General features: G+C 41.0%; 4 protein-coding genes across 5 annotated transcripts in view; 1 reads left to right on the forward strand and 3 right to left on the reverse strand.

Annotated features, from left to right (window-relative positions):
• LOC147260515 (zinc finger matrin-type protein 4-like) overlaps nt 1–19,427 on the forward strand; it is a 236,373-nt gene that overhangs the window by 162,116 nt on the left and 54,830 nt on the right. The window lies entirely within an intron of this gene.
• On the reverse strand, nt 306–4,339 carry LOC147260523 (homeodomain-interacting protein kinase 1-like). Its single transcript, XM_086207127.1, has 8 exons — nt 3,799–4,339; nt 3,431–3,622; nt 3,134–3,318; nt 2,889–3,012; nt 2,673–2,792; nt 2,066–2,149; nt 1,792–1,964; nt 306–1,676 (listed from the first exon to the last, which is right to left on the reverse strand). The coding sequence occupies exons 1-8, from the start codon at nt 4,009–4,011 to the stop codon at nt 755–757; spliced, it is 2,013 nt and encodes a 670-aa protein (XP_086063253.1). The 5' UTR covers nt 4,012–4,339; the 3' UTR covers nt 306–754.
• Nucleotides 7,175–10,813, reverse strand: LOC147260524 (homeodomain-interacting protein kinase 1-like). The gene is made up of 10 exons (XM_086205194.1): nt 10,697–10,813; nt 10,219–10,397; nt 9,851–10,042; nt 9,554–9,738; nt 9,309–9,432; nt 9,093–9,212; nt 8,486–8,569; nt 8,212–8,384; nt 7,790–8,096; nt 7,175–7,543 (listed from the first exon to the last, which is right to left on the reverse strand). The coding sequence occupies exons 2-10, from the start codon at nt 10,390–10,392 to the stop codon at nt 7,175–7,177; spliced, it is 1,728 nt and encodes a 575-aa protein (XP_086061320.1). The 5' UTR covers nt 10,393–10,397; nt 10,697–10,813.
• LOC147260525 (homeodomain-interacting protein kinase 1-like) lies at nt 14,426–18,055 on the reverse strand. Its single transcript, XM_086205195.1, has 9 exons — nt 17,946–18,055; nt 17,468–17,646; nt 17,100–17,291; nt 16,803–16,987; nt 16,558–16,681; nt 16,342–16,461; nt 15,737–15,820; nt 15,463–15,635; nt 14,426–15,347 (listed from the first exon to the last, which is right to left on the reverse strand). The coding sequence occupies exons 2-9, from the start codon at nt 17,639–17,641 to the stop codon at nt 14,426–14,428; spliced, it is 1,974 nt and encodes a 657-aa protein (XP_086061321.1). The 5' UTR covers nt 17,642–17,646; nt 17,946–18,055.

Here is a 19,427-nt window from a genome sequence, read left to right on the forward strand (position 1 = left end):
TCGCCTCACAGCAAGAGAGTGCCAGACCCTGCTTTGGCACGGGACCTTTCTGTGTGGAGTGTGCATGTTCTCCCTGTGCATGTGTGGGTTCTCTCCAGGTACTCCGGTTTCCCCCCACAGTCCAAAGACATGCAAGAGGGGACTAGGCTGATTGGATACTCTCAACTGACCTTAGGTATGACTTTGAGTGTTAATGGTTGTCTGTCTATATTTGTTGGCCCTGCGATGGACTGGCGACCTGTCAAGGGTGAACCCACCTCTCGCCTGTAGACGCTAGGATAGGCTCCAGCCCCCCCACCCCCCCCCCCCACCCCTGCGACCCTTAACAGGAAAAAGCGGAAGACAATGGATGGATGGATGGTGTTGGCTTTTTTAAGTCTCTGTGTTCCACAAAGTTCGAGGTTTGACACAGAGTTTGTTGAGCGTCTGTTCTGAAACAGACCCTAGCATTGGTCCGTCAAGAAAAAATGCTGCCGAATATTGGTGATTGACCAATCAGAATCGAGTGTCCAAGACAGCCATGTTTTAGAGAACATAAAAACCTGCAATTTATTTTGAATAAAACTCTGAAGATATTGAGCTAGGCCGCTTAGAAACACTGTGTCTACTGAGATGAGATGAATAGACCGGATGACTAGATTGTTCTTTACCCACGGCCAAGCCAGCTTTATTCAAGACAGGACCTCTTCCAGATGGTGGTCCTCCCTTTCTGACCGGCACCACCGGTGATTCCCAGCTCTCTTCCAAGAGTCCATTAGCGAGGAGATATTTTATTGTTTTTAATAAACCTGCCAAAGAAGATGCAGATTTTTTGCAAAAATGTCTTCTTCTTTGGCTTTACTGGTTGATGTTTGGACTCCACAACAACATCAGCCATCTCCTCAGCTGACAGTCTATTAGGAACAGGCAGAGGAGTCAATACAGGAGCACAGGTGGACTCGGCAGCTGGGCTATCATAACTGGATTTCAGGAGGGCCAAAACGCCTTCGGTCTCATCTGTGTCATCTGCACCTTCAGCCTCATCTTCCAAATCTTCAGCCTCATCCTCATCATCTGTAGCTCCAGTCTCATCTTCGTCATCCAAATCTTCAGCCTCATCTTCTTGGTCATTCAAATCTTCATCCTCATCCTCATCATCTGAAGCTTCAGTCTCATCTTGCTCATCCAAATCTTCATCCTCATCCTCATCATCTGAAGCTTCAGTCTCATCTTGCTCATCCAAATCTTCATCCTCATCCTCATCATCTGAAGCTTCAGTCTCATCTTGCTCATTCAAATCTTCATCCTCATCCTCTTGGTCATTCAAATCTTCATCCTCATCCTCATCATCTGTAGCGTCAGTCTCATCTTGCTCATCCAAATCTTCAGCCTCATCCTCATCATCTGTAGCGTCAGTCTCATCTTGGTCATTCAAATCTTCATCCTCATCCTCATCATCATCTTCATGTTCCAAATCTTCAGCCTCGTCCTCTTCGTCTGTAGCTTCAGCCTCATCTTGGTCATCCATATCTTCTGCCTCATCCTCTTTATTTGTTGCTTCAGCCTCATCTTCATCATCCGAACCTACAGCCTCATCGGCTTGATCCATACTCTCCTTCTTTTCATTAACATCCGAATCCTCATCATCTGTGGCAGACTCAGGACAGATCTGCATATAATAAAATGAGGTTTCCCCACTGAAAACAAAAAAACAAGAGAATGAATGAATCAGTCAGTCATTGAATAAGCCTGTCTTTTCTTCTATTTTAGCTTTCCACCTAAACCTACTGATACTAAAGCACAGATACTTACTACCCCTCGATGTCCTTCTGGTCATGCAGGTGGGCCATTTTGATGAAGGAGTGCTTCTGAGCCTCTGCTGGAGTGATTCTTTTCTCTTGATCAATCTGAAAGATTTTCGTCAGGAGATTGACAAATGCTCTCCGATCCTCCAATTTGGCGGGATGTTCTGTTTCAAAGGGGAACTGAATTTGGACCAAAGAAGAAATAGCTTAGTTGATATGCATCTTTCCCTCAGCAGCAGCATCAACTGGTATTCAGTCACATCATAAACTTGATCACTTACGGATATCAGGTCCTCCAGGGAGTGTATACGGCGCTTCCATGTGTTCGTCTTGATATCAGTGTCATTCTCGTACTCCCACCTAGCCTATTGCAACACAAAATATATGTACAGATATGAGATATTTTCTCCCAAATGCTGTCCAAATGAACACTTCTAGAGGAAGCAGAACACGTTAAACCCCTCTGGGCACATGTTCCATTTACTCACACTGGCCCTCATTCATCGAACAAGCGAACAAACCAGCGAAAATATGAGTGGAGAACTCAGCGTATGACAGGACTCACGCGTGATTGACAAATCTGACACCTGTCCATGAACCACAAGTCCCCTCACGTCAAATCCAAATTTGCGTACGCAAACTCAGACCTGCTGTCAGATTTCATCGCAGAATACGCTCACGTTCATATTGATAAATGCCACAGCTTGCGTAGAAATGAATATTTGCACATGTCACGCCTTTTTTCGGCCGTATGCTGATAAATGAGGGCCACTCGTACTATTTTGCACAAAAAAATGCTTATAAGCACGGTGATTTTACACCTTATCTTATTTGTTTCTCAGCAGTGTTAAATAAACATACAAATTGGTTTTCAAAAGTTCTACATACCTTAAAGTCCCATTTAGAGTCGCTCCAGTGCTTGCTCTTTTTGAAGTACGATGAGGTGTGTAGGCCAGCATCGAGGAGATGATCAGGTGGCTTGCCCAACAGGTCAAGAATGCTTTTCATCTAGAGAGGGGGTGGTAAAAACGTCAGCCTGCATCCTACATCACATGTCTAAGGTACATTTGTCTCTTGTGGTATGTCCGAGCCGTGGAAACTTACCGTCTGGTACTTGTCTTGTCCTCCCAATGGGTAGTTGCCGATGTACAGGCTCACCAGAACACATCCCAGACTCCACATATCGATGGCCTCATTGAAGGGCAGGCCCAGGATGATTTCAGGTGCTCTGTTGGTAGTGGACAAGTCATAGTGGAGTTAGTGAACAAGTTATATGCATGGAGGATTTGTACAACATCCAATAGATTAAAAGCAGACATTAAAGTCATGCTTGTGTAGATTTATCCTACCTGTGTGCCAGTGGCTGAAGGAGTGAACCCTGTTTTGGTGCTCTGGATGTTGTGAAGGCCAAGCCAAAATCAATGAGTTTCAGCTTGAAGGGCTGGTCTTTTTGGTTCACCAGCATGATATTGTCCATCTTCAGGTCAGAGTGGACGACTCCAATGCCTTTTAGGGCGTCAAGGGCTGTCAGCAACTACAGAACAGAGGAAGAACAGTTTAGGATATTGATAAATGTTTCTTAAATGTTACTCGGTTGTCTGAGCACATATCAGTGTGTGTCATAGAAGGATTAAAAGAATCTTTACCTGCTGCGTCACTGGCCGTATTTCACAGAGGTGAAATGGCTGGTATTCCTTTTCTTGCCAAAGGTCATGGAGTGTTCTGTCCAGTTTCTCATATACCAGCATAGTCAAGTCTTTTTTTTTTAAATCATCTATGAACCGGACGATGTTCTTCTTTTCTGCATTGAGCACGCTCACAGTTTTCATCATCGTTACCTGTAGTTAAGGATTGATAGAAACAACATGATGTAGAGACACAGCGAGACATCTGCCGTTCATCTTGCCCTAATCAACATCTTTCTATTTCTAAGAACGTTTTGAAGAAATTTTTATCCAGTCTTCAAGAAATGCATTCTGGGGGAAAAAATCCAAACCAACCAAGGAGGACCTACCTCTCTTTGACCTTCTCTCTGATTTCTCATGATTTTCATGGCCATCTCCTGTTTGGATCTTAGTTCAACACATCGAACTACACAGCCGTACATTCCTTCACCCAAGACGGAGACATCAGTGCAGTATTGTCCCTTGTCACTGTTTAGAGTCACGCTAGTTTTATCTTCCATCATTTGACCTGTGAATGGTGAGACAGAAGCAGTGACAAACATCAGAAAGTGAGCGACGATACAACCAGGGGAATTCCTTAAACACACACACCTAGATAAACTTGTGCCAGTTAAGTAGGTGGATGAGATCTGATTCAAAAACAAGTCAATGTCTTACATTCAAAAATGTAATATTCAATACAATGTAACCAAAACATATTCATTGGCTGGTGTAGTGCCTTTGAGTTTGACTACATAGAAATTCCCTTCAACATGATGAGTCAATTTGTTACTAAGACACTTCTATGCCTTGTTCAGTTTTCTTACCTTTGTTGTTGGTGGGTTTCTGTATCTTGGGAAGAAATACAGTTGTTCTCCAAACTGAAACTGATACCTCTTGAATGTTGTTCTCCTGAAGACTGAGTACAGTCGTCTTATGTCAATCAGAATTTCATTCAACATCAGAGACCTGTCAGTCATCTCAGTCAGGAACTCCAAGGATCAACGACTGAGATGACTGTCACTACACTGAAAAACATTACCGTAAATACGGCAAAATTTCAACAGCGCGGTATCATTTTTTTCTCAATTTTTCTCTACAGTACACGACTATAATAAGTTTTACAGTAATATACTGTTGTGGATGAAGGCATGTGTACTGTAGAAAAACAGTCCAATGCTGGCAATCGTAGCTGCCTGTATTTTACCTCAGTTTAACAGGGAAATGTCTTACAGTGTAGGATCAACAACTGACAAATGTATTTATTTATTTTTTTACAACTGACAAAGTTTCTTTTAATAATAATTTTACTTTATCTTATCGAATGATTTTGTTGTAGACCATGTTGTAATCAGGATAATGTATAGCTAGCCTGTGATTATTGAACGTATAACCGCTGCATGTCGCTTCTATTTCCATGTTGGGAGATATCTTTTCAAAAATCATAGGCTTGCTATGTATTATCCTGCTGAGAACGGCCCAGTCTAAGCAGCAGCAGCCTGTGCCAGAAAGCAGGTTTAGTAAAAACTCTTAAGTGCGTTAACCCTAAAATGAGAGAAAGTCTGGGTCTGTCAGTGTGAGTCACATTCATTTTGTCTTCTGTTGGAATAAAACTTCAAGTTAGTTTCCATACTCTGTGAGACAAACTACATAAAACACACTTCTTAACCAACATTGAATGTCAGTCTGTTGAGGATCTTAAATGAACTACCTGCTTTACATGGATATACAAATAAATGTTCATGCTCAAAGTATTTTCAGGTGATGATTTCTAAATCCACACTGTTAAAAAAACAAAAGTTGTTTTTACAGGAAAACACTGGCAGCTGTGGTTACCAGTGCATTCCTGTACAAAATACAGCACTATGGTGGATAACTTTACTGACAAAATATGTACATTATTTCCAGTAAATAAAAGTATGTCGAATCACATTAAAAGCAGTAAATTCTACCAGAAAAAGTGTTAATTTGCGCAAAGGTGTTGTAAATAAAGACACTATTTCCTGTATTTTGAAGTTGTAATAATTGCTTTTTATGCATCAATAAATGATAAAATCGACAGGGACATATCTAACTAAAAACTAATTTAAACTGGTAGAAAATCAGTAAAACTTTGCATTTTTAATTGAGCTGTTGTGTGATTTATACATGAAATCTATTCACAATATTCTCTGTACTTATGTTTAAGGAGTTAAATTTGTATGTAAAATTGACCTATAAACCTGTAAAATTGTTTCTACTGTTCCCACACAAAACCTACTTCAGTACCTCTTGAGAAAAGACAGGAAAATATGCAGTTTGGCACGTTGAATTTGTATAAAACTCTAGTTTTACAAAGAATTTTTTCTGAAAGTGCAAGAATTGAAACCTCCGCAAGTTACAAAATGGGTACAATGCTACTATAGAACTCTCCCATGTACATGAAAACACCTTACAAACATTGATAGTGCCTTTTGAAGCAAAGACAAATTGTGCTTTTGCACGGCAGTGAAAAACTTATTCCAAAGAAACAAGCCGTTTCAACAACATGTATATAATTTTTGGATTTAAGAAACATTTATGTCGGGACTTTAGATAGTTTTTATGTCAATTTCACAGTCATTTTTTTTACAATGCACAGAAGTGAAGTGTGCCATGGAAAATCGTATTGGGGCTCCATTGGTTTTGGCTCTGTTGAGGATCTTAAATGAAGTGGCTGCATTACATGTATATACATATAAATGTTCATGCTTGAATATTTTCAGGTGACGATTTCGAAATCCACAGACGTGAAGTGTAAGGAGACCTTTTTTTTTCCTGCGGTTGCCATGGTAAATCATATTGGGGCTCCATTGGTGTTGGCCTGGGCGGCATGGTGGTGCAGTGGTTAGCACTGTGAGGAGAACTTTTTTTTTCCTGCGGTTGCCATGGTTAATCGTATTGGGGCTCCATTGGTGTTGGCCTGGGCGGCATGGTGGTACAGTGGTTAGCACTGTCGCCTCACAGCAAGAGAGTGCCAGACCCTGCTTTGGCACGGGACCTTTCTGTGTGGAGTGTGCATGTTCTCCCTGTGCATGTGTGGGTTCTCTCCAGGTACTCCGGCTTCCCCCCACAGTCCAAAGACATGCAAGAGGGGACTAGGCTGATTGGATACTCTCAACTGACCTTAGGTATGACTTTGAGTGTTAATGGTTGTCTGTCTATATTTGTTGGCCCTGCGATGGACTGGCGACCTGTCAAGGGTGAACCCACCTCTCGCCTGTAGACGCTAGGATAGGCTCCAGCCCCCCCACCCCCCCCCCACCCATGCGACCCTTAACAGGAAAAAGCGGAAGACAATGGATGGATGGATGGTGTTGGCTTTTTTAAGTCTCTGTGTTCCACAAAGTTTGAGGTTTGACACAGAGTTTGTTGAGCGTCTGTTCTGAAACAGACCCTAGCATTGGTCCGTCAAGAAAAAATGCTGCCGAATATTGGTGATTGACCAATCAGAATCGAGTGTCCAAGACAGCCATGTTTTAGAGAACATAAAAACCTGCAATTTATTTTGAATAAAACTCTGAAGATATTGAGCTAGGCCGCTTAGAAACACTGTGTCTACTGAGATGAGATGAATAGACCGGATGACTAGATTGTTCTTTTCCCACGGCCAAGCCAGCTTTATTCAAGACAGGACCTCTTCCAGATGGTGGTCCTCCCTTTCTGACCGGCACCACCGGTGATTCCCAGCTCTCTTCCAAGAGTCCATTAGCGAGGAGATATTTTATTGTTTTTAATAAACCTGCCAAAGAAGATGCAGATTTTTTGCAAAAATGTCTTCTTCTTTGGCTTTACTGGTTGATGTTTGGACTCCACAACAACATCAGCCATCTCCTCAGCTGACAGTCTATTAGGAACAGGCAGAGGAGTCAATACAGGAGCACAGGTGGACTCGGCAGCTGGGCTATCATAACTGGATTTCAGGAGGGCCAAAACGCCTTCGGTCTCATCTGTGTCATCTGCACCTTCAGCCTCATCTTCCAAATCTTCAGCCTCATCCTCATCATCTGTAGCTCCAGTCTCATCTTCGTCATCCAAATCTTCAGCCTCATCTTCTTGGTCATTCAAATCTTCATCCTCATCCTCATCATCTGAAGCTTCAGTCTCATCTTGCTCATCCAAATCTTCATCCTCATCCTCATCATCTGAAGCTTCAGTCTCATCTTGCTCATCCAAATCTTCATCCTCATCCTCATCATCTGAAGCTTCAGTCTCATCTTGCTCATTCAAATCTTCATCCTCATCCTCTTGGTCATTCAAATCTTCATCCTCATCCTCATCATCTGTAGCGTCAGTCTCATCTTGCTCATCCAAATCTTCAGCCTCATCCTCATCATCTGTAGCGTCAGTCTCATCTTGGTCATTCAAATCTTCATCCTCATCCTCATCATCATCTTCATGTTCCAAATCTTCAGCCTCGTCCTCTTCGTCTGTAGCTTCAGCCTCATCTTGGTCATCCATATCTTCTGCCTCATCCTCTTTATTTGTTGCTTCAGCCTCATCTTCATCATCCGAACCTACAGCCTCATCTTGGTGATCCATACTCTCCTTCTTTTCATTAACATCCGAATCCTCATCATCTGTGGCAGACTCAGGACAGATCTGCATATAATAAAATGAGGTTTCCCCACTGAAAACAAAAAAACAAGAGAATGAATGAATCAGTCAGTCATTGAATGAGCCTGTCTTTTCTTCTATTTTAGCTTTCCACCTAAACCTACTGATACTAAAGCACAGATACTTACTACCCCTCGATGTCCTTCTGGTCATGCAGGTGGGCCATTTTGATGAAGGAGTGCTTCTGAGCCTCTGCTGGAGTGATTCTTTTCTCTTGATCAATCTGAAAGATTTTCGTCAGGAGATTGACAAATGCTCTCCGATCCTCCAATTTGGCGGGATGTTCTGTTTCAAAGGGGAACTGAATTTGGACCAAAGAAGAAATAGCTTAGTTGATATGCATCTTTCCCTCAGCAGCAGCATCAACTGGTATTCAGTCACATCATAAACTTGATCACTTACGGATATCAGGTCCTCCAGGGAGTGTATACGGCGCTTCCATGTGTTCGTCTTCATATCAGTGTCATTCTCGTACTCCCACCTAGCCTATTGCAACACAAAATATATGTACAGATATGAGATATTTTCTCCCAAATGCTGTCCAAATGAACACTTCTAGAGGAAGCAGAACACGTTAAACCCCTCTGGGCACATGTTCCATTTACTCACACTGGCCCTCATTCATCGAACAAGCGAACAAACCAGCGAAAATATGAGTGGAGAACTCAGCGTATGACAGGACTCACGCGTGATTGACAAATCTGACACCTGTCCATGAACCACAAGTCCCCTCACGTCAAATCCAAATTTGCGTACGCAAACTCAGACCTGCTGTCAGATTTCATCGCAGAATACGCTCACGTTCATATTGATAAATGCCACAGCTTGCGTAGAAATGAACATTTGCACATGTCACGCCTTTTTTCGGCCGTATGCTGATAAATGAGGGCCACTCGTACTATTTTGCACAAAAAAATGCTTATAAGCACGGTGATTTTACACCTTATCTTATTTGTTTCTCAGCAGTGTTAAATAAACATACAAATTGGTTTTCAAAAGTTCTACATACCTTAAAGTCCCATTTAGAGTCGCTCCAGTGCTTGCTCTTTTTGAAGTACGATGAGGTGTGTAGGCCAGCATCGAGGAGATGATCAGGTGGCTTGCCCAACAGGTCAAGAATGCTTTTCATCTACAGAGGGGGTGGTAAAAACGTCAGCCTGCATCCTACATCACATGTCTAAGGTACATTTGTCTCTTGTGGTATGTCCGAGCCGTGGAAACTTACCGTCTGGTACTTGTCTTGTCCTCCCAATGGGTAGTTGCCGATGTACAGGCTCACCAGAACACATCCCAGACTCCACATATCGATGGCCTCATTGAAGGGCAGGCCCAGGATGATTTCAGGTGCTCTGTTGGTAGTGGACAAGTCATAGTGGAGTTAGTGAACAAGTTATATGCATGGAGGATTTGTACAACATCCAATAGATTAAAAGCAGACGTTAAAGTCATGCTTGTGTAGATTTATCCTACCTGTGTGCCAGTGGCTGAAGGAGTGAACCCTGTTTTGGTGCTCTGGATGTTGTGAAGGCCAAGCCAAAATCAATGAGTTTCAGCTTGAAGGGCTGGTCTTTTTGGTTCACCAGCATGATATTGTCCATCTTCAGGTCAGAGTGGACGACTCCAATGCCTTTTAGGGCGTCAAGGGCTGTCAGCAACTACAGAACAGAGGAAGAACAGTTTAGGATATTGATAAATGTTTCTTAAATGTTACTCGGTTGTCTGAGCACATATCAGTGTGTGTCATAGAAGGATTAAAAGAATCTTTACCTGCTGCGTCACTGGCCGTATTTCACAGAGGTGAAATGGCTGGTATTCCTTTTCTTGCCAAAGGTCATGGAGTGTTCTGTCCAGTTTCTCATATACCAGCATAGTCAAGTCTTTTTTTTTAAAATCATCTATGAACCGGACGATGTTCTTCTTTTCTGCATTGAGCACGCTCACAGTTTTCATCATCGTTACCTGTAGTTAAGGATTGATAGAAACAACATGATGTAGAGACACAGCGAGACATCTGCCGTTCATCTTGCCCTAATCAACATCTTTCTATTTCTAAGAACGTTTTGAAGAAATTTTTATCCAGTCTTCAAGAAATGCATTCTGGGGGAAAAAATCCAAACCAACCAAGGAGGACCTACCTCTCTTTGACCTTCTCTCTGATTTCTCATGATTTTCATGGCCATCTCCTGTTTGGATCTTAGTTCAACACATCGAACTACACAGCCGTACATTCCTTCACCCAAGACGGAGACATCAGTGCAGTATCGTCCCTTGTCACTGTTTAGAGTCACGCTAGTTTTATCTTCCATCATTTGACCTGTGAATGGTGAGACAGAAGCAGTGACAAACATCAGAAAGTGAGCGACGATACAACCAGGGGAATTCCTTAAACACACACACCTAGATAAACTTGTGCCAGTTAAGTAGGTGGATGAGATCTGATTCAAAAACAAGTCAATGTCTTACATTCAAAAAATGTAATATTCAATACAATGTAACCAAAACATATTCATTGGCTGGTGTAGTGCCTTTGAGTTTGACTACATAGAAATTCCCTTCAACATGATGAGTCAATTTGTTACTAAGACACTTCTATGCCTTGTTCAGTTTTCTTACCTTTGTTGTTGGTGGGTTTCTGTATCTTGGGAAGAAATACAGTTGTTCTCCAAACTGAAACTGATACCTCTTGAATGTTGTTCTCCTGAAGACTGAGTACAGTCGTCTTATGTCAATCAGAATTTCATTCAACATCAGAGACCTGTCAGTCATCTCAGTCAGGAACTCCAAGGATCAACGACTGAGATGACTGTCACTACACTGAAAAACATTACCGTAAATACGGCAAAATTTCAACAGCGCGGTATCATTTTTTTCTCAATTTTTCTCTACAGTACACGACTATAATAAGTTTTACAGTAATATACTGTTGTGGATGAAGGCATGTGTACTGTAGAAAAACAGTCCAATGCTGGCAATCGTAGCTGCCTGTATTTTACCTCAGTTTAACAGGGAAATGTCTTACAGTGTAGGATCAACAACTGACAAATGTATTTATTTATTTTTTTACAACTGACAAAGTTTCTTTTAATAATAATTTTACTTTATCTTATCGAATGATTTTGTTGTAGACCATGTTGTAATCAGGATAATGTATAGCTAGCCTGTGATTATTGAACGTATAACCGCTGCATGTCGCTTCTATTTCCATGTTGGGAGATATCTTTTCAAAAATCATAGGCTTGCTATGTATTATCCTGCTGAGAACGGCCCAGTCTAAGCAGCAGCAGCCTGTGCCAGAAAGCAGGTTTAGTAAAAACTCTTAAGTGCGTTAACCCTAAAATGAGAGAAAGTCTGGGTCTGTCAGTGTGAGTCACATTCATTTTGTCTTCTGTTGGAATAAAACTTCAAGTTAGTTTCCATACTCTGTGAGACAAACTACATAAAACACACTTCTTAACCAACATTGAATGTCAGTCTGTTGAGGATCTTAAATGAACTACCTGCTTTACATGGATATACAAATAAATGTTCATGCTCAAAGTATTTTCAGGTGATGATTTCTAAATCCACACTGTTAAAAAAGCAAAAGTTGTTTTTACAGGAAAACACTGGCAGCTGTGGTTACCAGTGCATTCCTGTACAAAATACAGCACTATGGTGGATAACTTTACTGACAAAATATGTACATTATTTCCAGTAAATAAAAGTATGTCGAATCACATTAAAAGCAGTAAATTCTACCAGAAAAAGTGTTAATTTGCGCAAAGGTGTTGTAAATAAAGACACTATTTCCTGTATTTTGAAGTTGTAATAATTGCTTTTTATGCATCAATAAATGATAAAATCGACAGGGACATATCTAACTAAAAACTAATTTAAACTGGTAGAAAATCAGTAAAACTTTGCATTTTTAATTGAGCTGTTGTGTGATTTATACATGAAATCTATTCACAATATTCTCTGTACTTATGTTTAAGGAGTTAAATTTGTATGTAAAATTGACCTATAAACCTGTAAAATTGTTTCTACTGTTCCCACACAAAACCTACTTCAGTACCTCTTGAGAAAAGACAGGAAAATATGCAGTTTGGCACGTTGATTTTGTATAAAACTCTAGTTTTACAAAGAATTTTTTCTGAAAGTGCAAGAATTGAAACCTCCGCAAGTTACAAAATGGGTACAATGCTACTATAGAACTCTCCCATGTACATGAAAACACCTTACAAACATTGATAGTGCCTTTTGAAGCAAAGACAAATTGTGCTTTTGCACGGCAGTGAAAAACTTATTCCAAAGAAACAAGCCTTTTCATCATTTTTGATCGAACTGAACAACAAAGGAAATGCAAATAGCACATCCATATATTGAGGACTGACAGTTGTCATTTGGAACTTCCCCTGAAATAATGACTGGGACAGAGCAGGGCACTTGAAGAACTTGCATTGCAAGCGGTCGGGAACGGCACCACGACCGCAACGCAACAGCAATGCAGCAGTAAAACAGTGCAAACATAAAGCAAGTGGTGGTTGAAACCTTGGGTAGAGGAGGCAAAAAGCCTGCTGTAATGACACAGTACTTAAAATGAAGTTATTTTTTCAATATAATTCAGTGGGCTAAGTAATTTAAAGTCTAAAAGAAAAGACATACAAGAGACAGGACTCGAACCTGAAGGGCTTAGAGATTGAACTGAGTGGGGAAATCAATGGGGAGAGAAAGGGATGTGACTCTGGGCTGTCAGGTTAGGGTGGAAACAATTTCTTTTTTCCAAATGAATGGTTTTTTTTTTTATGATTGCAGTTTATATTTGTTATATATGAAGAGGCCAAAGGACAACCTCTAAGGTTCACATTTATATATCCTCACTTTGCATTTTCTACATCAAACATGTTTAAAGCACAGCATAAACTTGTAAAGTGACTTATATTTTTTGTATTTTTCAAAAGAACTAATGAAAACTTGAGGTTTGACGAAATGTGTGTCACCTTAACAATACTGTGTTGTTATGAGTATTACAGTATTTCTCAGTTTTTGGTAGTAATATTTGTAGATTCAAAAAACACATTTGATCATAATCACGTTGTTTTTGTAAATACTACAAATACATTCTGTTTCATAGTTTAAAAAACTTCACTGTGGTTTCAACAACATGTATATAATTTTTGGATTTAAGAAACATTTATGTCGGGACTTTAGATAGTTTTTATGTCAATTTCACAGTCATTTTTTTTACAATGCACAGAAGTGAAGTGTGCCATGGAAAATCGTATTGGGGCTCCATTGGTTTCGGCTCTGTTGAGGATCTTAAATGAAGTGGCTGCATTACATGTATATACATATAAATGTTCATGCTTGAATATTTTCAGGTGACGATTTCGAAATCCACAGACGTGAAGTGTAAGGAGACCTTTTTTTTTCCTGCGGTTGCCATGGTAAATCATATTGGGGCTCCATTGGTGTTGGCCTGGGCGGCATGGTGGTGCAGTGGTTAGCACTGTGAGGAGAACTTTTTTTTTCCTGCGGTTGCCATGGTTAATCGTATTGGGGCTCCATTGGTGTTGGCCTGGGCGGCATGGTGGTACAGTGGTTAGCACTGTCGCCTCACAGCAAGAGAGTGCCAGACCCTGCTTTGGCACGGGACCTTTCTGTGTGGAGTGTGCATGTTCTCCCTGTGCATGTGTGGGTTCTCTCCAGGTACTCCGGCTTCCCCCCACAGTCCAAAGACATGCAAGAGGGGACTAGGCTGATTGGATACTCTCAACTGACCTTAGGTATGACTTTGAGTGTTAATGGTTGTCTGTCTATATTTGTTGGCCCTGCGATGGACTGGCGACCTGTCAAGGGTGAACCCACCTCTCGCCTGTAGACGCTAGGATAGGCTCCAGCCCCCCCACCCCCCCCCCACCCATGCGACCCTTAACAGGAAAAAGCGGAAGACAATGGATGGATGGATGGTGTTGGCTTTTTTAAGTCTCTGTGTTCCACAAAGTTTGAGGTTTGACACAGAGTTTGTTGAGCGTCTGTTCTGAAACAGACCCTAGCATTGGTCCGTCAAGAAAAAATGCTGCCGAATATTGGTGATTGACCAATCAGAATCGAGTGTCCAAGACAGCCATGTTTTAGAGAACATAAAAACCTGCAATTTATTTTGAATAAAACTCTGAAGATATTGAGCTAGGCCGCTTAGAAACACTGTGTCTACTGAGATGAGATGAATAGACCGGATGACTAGATTGTTCTTTTCCCACGGCCAAGCCAGCTTTATTCAAGACAGGACCTCTTCCAGATGGTGGTCCTCCCTTTCTGACCGGCACCACCGGTGATTCCCAGCTCTCTTCCAAGAGTCCATTAGCGAGGAGATATTTTATTGTTTTTAATAAACCTGCCAAAGAAGATGCAGATTTTTTGCAAAAATGTCTTCTTCTTTGGCTTTACTGGTTGATGTTTGGACTCCACAACAACATCAGCCATCTCCTCAGCTGACAGTCTTGTAGGAACAGGCAGAGGAGTCAATACAGGAGCACAGGTGGACTCGGCAGCTGGGCTATCATAACTGGATTTCAGGAGGGCCAAAACGCCTTCGGTCTCATCTGTGTCATCTGCACCTTCAGCCTCATCTTCCAAATCTTCAGCCTCATCCTCATCATCTGTAGCTCCAGTCTCATCTTCGTCATCCAAATCTTCAGCCTCATCTTCTTGGTCATTCAAATCTTCATCCTCATCCTCATCATCTGAAGCTTCAGTCTCATCTTGCTCATCCAAATCTTCATCCTCATCCTCATCATCTGAAGCTTCAGTCTCATCTTGCTCATCCAAATCTTCATCCTCATCCTCATCATCTGAAGCTTCAGTCTCATCTTGCTCATTCAAATCTTCATCCTCATCCTCTTGGTCATTCAAATCTTCATCCTCATCCTCATCATCTGTAGCGTCAGTCTCATCTTGGTCATCCAAATCTTCAGCCTCATCCTCATCATCTGTAGCGTCAGTCTCATCTTGGTCATTCAAATCTTCATCCTCATCCTCATCATCATCTTCATGTTCCAAATCTTCAGCCTCGTCCTCTTCGTCTGTAGCTTCAGCCTCATCTTGGTCATCCATATCTTCTGCCTCATCCTCTTTATTTGTTGCTTCAGCCTCATCTTCATCATCCGAACCTACAGCCTCATCGGCTTGATCCATACTCTCCTTCTTTTCATTAACATCCGAATCCTCATCATCTGTGGCAGACTCAGGACAGATCTGCATATAATAAAATGAGGTTTCCCCACTGAAAACAAAAAAACAAGAGAATGAATGAATCAGTCAGTCATTGAATGAGCCTGTCTTTTCTTCTATTTTAGCTTTCCACCTAAACCTACTGATACTAAAGCACAGATACTTACTACCCCTCGATGTCCTTCTGGTCATGCAGGTGGGCCATTTTGATGAAGGAGTGCTTCTGAGCCTCTGCTGGAGTGATTCTTTTCTCTTGATCAATCTGAAAGATTTTCGTCAGGAGATTGACAAATGCTCTCCGATCCTCCAATTTGGCGGGATGTTCTGTTTCAAAGGGGAACTGAATTTGGACCAAAGAAGAAATAGCTTAGTTGATATGCATCTTTCCCTCAGCAGCAGCATCAACTGGTATTCAGTCACATCATAAACTTGATCACTTACGGATATCAGGTCCTCCAGGGAGTGTATACGGCGCTTCCATGTGTTCGTCTTCATATCAGTGTCATTCTCGTACTCCCACCTAGCCTATTGCAACACAAAATATATGTACAGATATGAGATATTTTCTCCCAAATGCTGTCCAAATGAACACTTCTAGAGGAAGCAGAACACGTTAAACCCCTCTGGGCACATGTTCCATTTACTCACACTGGCCCTCATTCATCGAACAAGCGAACAAACCAGCGAAAATATGAGTGGAGAACTCAGCGTATGACAGGACTCACGCGTGATTGACAAATCTGACACCTGTCCATGAACCACAAGTCCCCTCACGTCAAATCCAAATTTGCGTACGCAAACTCAGACCTGCTGTCAGATTTCATCGCAGAATACGCTCACGTTCATATTGATAAATGCCACAGCTTGCGTAGAAATGAACATTTGCACGTCACGCCTTTTTTCGGCCGTATGCTGATAAATGAGGGCCACTCGTACTATTTTGCACAAAAAAATGCTTATAAGCACGGTGATTTTACACCTTATCTTATTTGTTTCTCAGCAGTGTTAAATAAACATACAAATTGGTTTTCAAAAGTTCTACATACCTTAAAGTCCCATTTAGAGTCGCTCCAGTGCTTGCTCTTTTTGAAGTACGATGAGGTGTGTAGGCCAGCATCGAGGAGATGATCAGGTGGCTTGCCCAACAGGTCAAGAATGCTTTTCATCTACAGAGGGGGTGGTAAAAACGTCAGCCTGCATCCTACATCACATGTCTAAGGTACATTTGTCTCTTGTGGTATGTCCGAGCCGTGGAAACTTACCGTCTGGTACTTGTCTTGTCCTCCCAATGGGTAGTTGCCGATGTACAGGCTCACCAGAACACATCCCAGACTCCACATATCGATGGCCTCATTGAAGGGCAGGCCCAGGATGATTTCAGGTGCTCTGTTGGTAGTGGACAAGTCATAGTGGAGTTAGTGAACAAGTTATATGCATGGAGGATTTGTACAACATCCAATAGATTAAAAGCAGACGTTAAAGTCATGCTTGTGTAGATTTATCCTACCTGTGTGCCAGTGGCTGAAGGAGTGAACCCTGTTTTGGTGCTCTGGATGTTGTGAAGGCCAAGCCAAAATCAATGAGTTTCAGCTTGAAGGGCTGGTCTTTTTGGTTCACCAGCATGATATTGTCCATCTTCAGGTCAGAGTGGACGACTCCAATGCCTTTTAGGGCGTCAAGGGCTGTCAGCAACTACAGAACAGAGGAAGAACAGTTTAGGATATTGATAAATGTTTCTTAAATGTTACTCGGTTGTCTGAGCACATATCAGTGTGTGTCATAGAAGGATTAAAAGAATCTTTACCTGCTGCGTCACTGGCCGTATTTCACAGAGGTGAAATGGCTGGTATTCCTTTTCTTGCCAAAGGTCATGGAGTGTTCTGTCCAGTTTCTCATATACCAGCATAGTCAAGTCTTTTTTTTTAAAATCATCTATGAACCGGACGATGTTCTTCTTTTCTGCATTGAGCACGCTCACAGTTTTCATCATCGTTACCTGTAGTTAAGGATTGATAGAAACAACATGATGTAGAGACACAGCGAGACATCTGCCGTTCATCTTGCCCTAATCAACATCTTTCTATTTCTAAGAACGTTTTGAAGAAATTTTTATCCAGTCTTCAAGAAATGCATTCTGGGGGAAAAAATCCAAACCAACCAAGGAGGACCTACCTCTCTTTGACCTTCTCTCTGATTTCTCATGATTTTCATGGCCATCTCCTGTTTGGATCTTAGTTCAACACATCGAACTACACAGCCGTACATTCCTTCACCCAAGACGGAGACATCAGTGCAGTATCGTCCCTTGTCACTGTTTAGAGTCACGCTAGTTTTATCTTCCATCATTTGACCTGTGAATGGTGAGACAGAAGCAGTGACAAACATCAGAAAGTGAGCGACGATACAACCAGGGGAATTCCTTAAACACACACACCTAGATAAACTTGTGCCAGTTAAGTAGGTGGATGAGATCTGATTCAAAAACAAGTCAATGTCTTACATTCAAAAAATGTAATATTCAATACAATGTAACCAAAACATATTCATTGGCTGGTGTAGTGCCTTTGAGTTTGACTACATAGAAATTCCCTTCAACATGATGAGTCAATTTGTTACTAAGACACTTCTATGCCTTGTTCAGTTTTCTTACCTTTGTTGTTGGTGGGTTTCTGTATCTTGGGAAGAAATACAGTTGTTCTCCAAACTGAAACTGATACCTCTTGAATGTTGTTCTCCTGAAGACTGAGTACAGTCGTCTTATGTCAATCAGAATTTCATTCAACATCAGAGACCTGTCAGTCATCTCAGTCAGGAACTCCAAGGATCAACGACTGAGATGACTGTCACTACACTGAAAAACATTACCGTAAATACGGCAAAATTTCAACAGCGCGGTATCATTTTTTTCTCAATTTTTCTCTACAGTACACGACTATAATAAGTTTTACAGTAATATACTGTTGTGGATGAAGGCATGTGTACTGTAGAAAAACAGTCCAATGCTGGCAATCGTAGCTGCCTGTATTTTACCTCAGTTTAACAGGGAAATGTCTTACAGTGTAGGATCAACAACTGACAAATGTATTTATTTATTTTTTTACAACTGACAAAGTTTCTTTTAATAATAATTTTACTTTATCTTATCGAATGATTTTGTTGTAGACCATGTTGTAATCAGGATAATGTATAGCTAGCCTGTGATTATTGAACGTATAACCGCTGCATGTCGCTTCTATTTCCATGTTGGGAGATATCTTTTCAAAAATCATAGGCTTGCTATGTATTATCCTGCTGAGAACGGCCCAGTCTAAGCAGCAGCAGCCTGTGCCAGAAAGCAGGTTTAGTAAAAACTCTTAAGTGCGTTAACCCTAAAATGAGAGAAAGTCTGGGTCTGTCAGTGTGAGTCACATTCATTTTGTCTTCTGTTGGAATAAAACTTCAAGTTAGTTTCCATACTCTGTGAGACAAACTACATAAAACACACTTCTTAACCAACATTGAATGTCAGTCTGTTGAGGATCTTAAATGAACTACCTGCTTTACATGGATATACAAATAAATGTTCATGCTCAAAGTATTTTCAGGTGATGATTTCTAAATCCACACTGTTAAAAAAACAAAAGTTGTTTTTACAGGAAAACACTGGCAGCTGTGGTTACCAGTGCATTCCTGTACAAAATACAGCACTATGGTGGATAACTTTACTGACAAAATATGTACATTATTTCCAGTAAATAAAAGTATGTCGAATCACATTAAAAGCAGTAAATTCTACCAGAAAAAGTGTTAATTTGCGCAAAGGTGTTGTAAATAAAGACACTATTTCCTGTATTTTGAAGTTGTAATAATTGCTTTTTATGCATCAATAAATGATAAAATCGACAGGGACATATCTAACTAAAAACTAATTTAAACTGGTAGAAAATCAGTAAAACTTTGCATTTTTAATTGAGCTGTTGTGTGATTTATACATGAAATCTATTCACAATATTCTCTGTACTTATGTTTAAGGAGTTAAATTTGTATGTAAAATTGACCTATAAACCTGTAAAATTGTTTCTACTGTTCCCACACAAAACCTACTTCAGTACCTCTTGAGAAAAGACAGGAAAATATGCAGTTTGGCACGTTG

The sequence above is a fragment of the Aulostomus chinensis genome, chromosome 6, assembly GCF_037954235.1.
Source record: "Aulostomus chinensis isolate RoL2024-O1b breed Wild chromosome 6, RoL_Achi_v1.0, whole genome shotgun sequence".
Taxonomy (NCBI): Eukaryota; Metazoa; Chordata; class Actinopteri; order Syngnathiformes; family Aulostomidae; genus Aulostomus; species Aulostomus chinensis.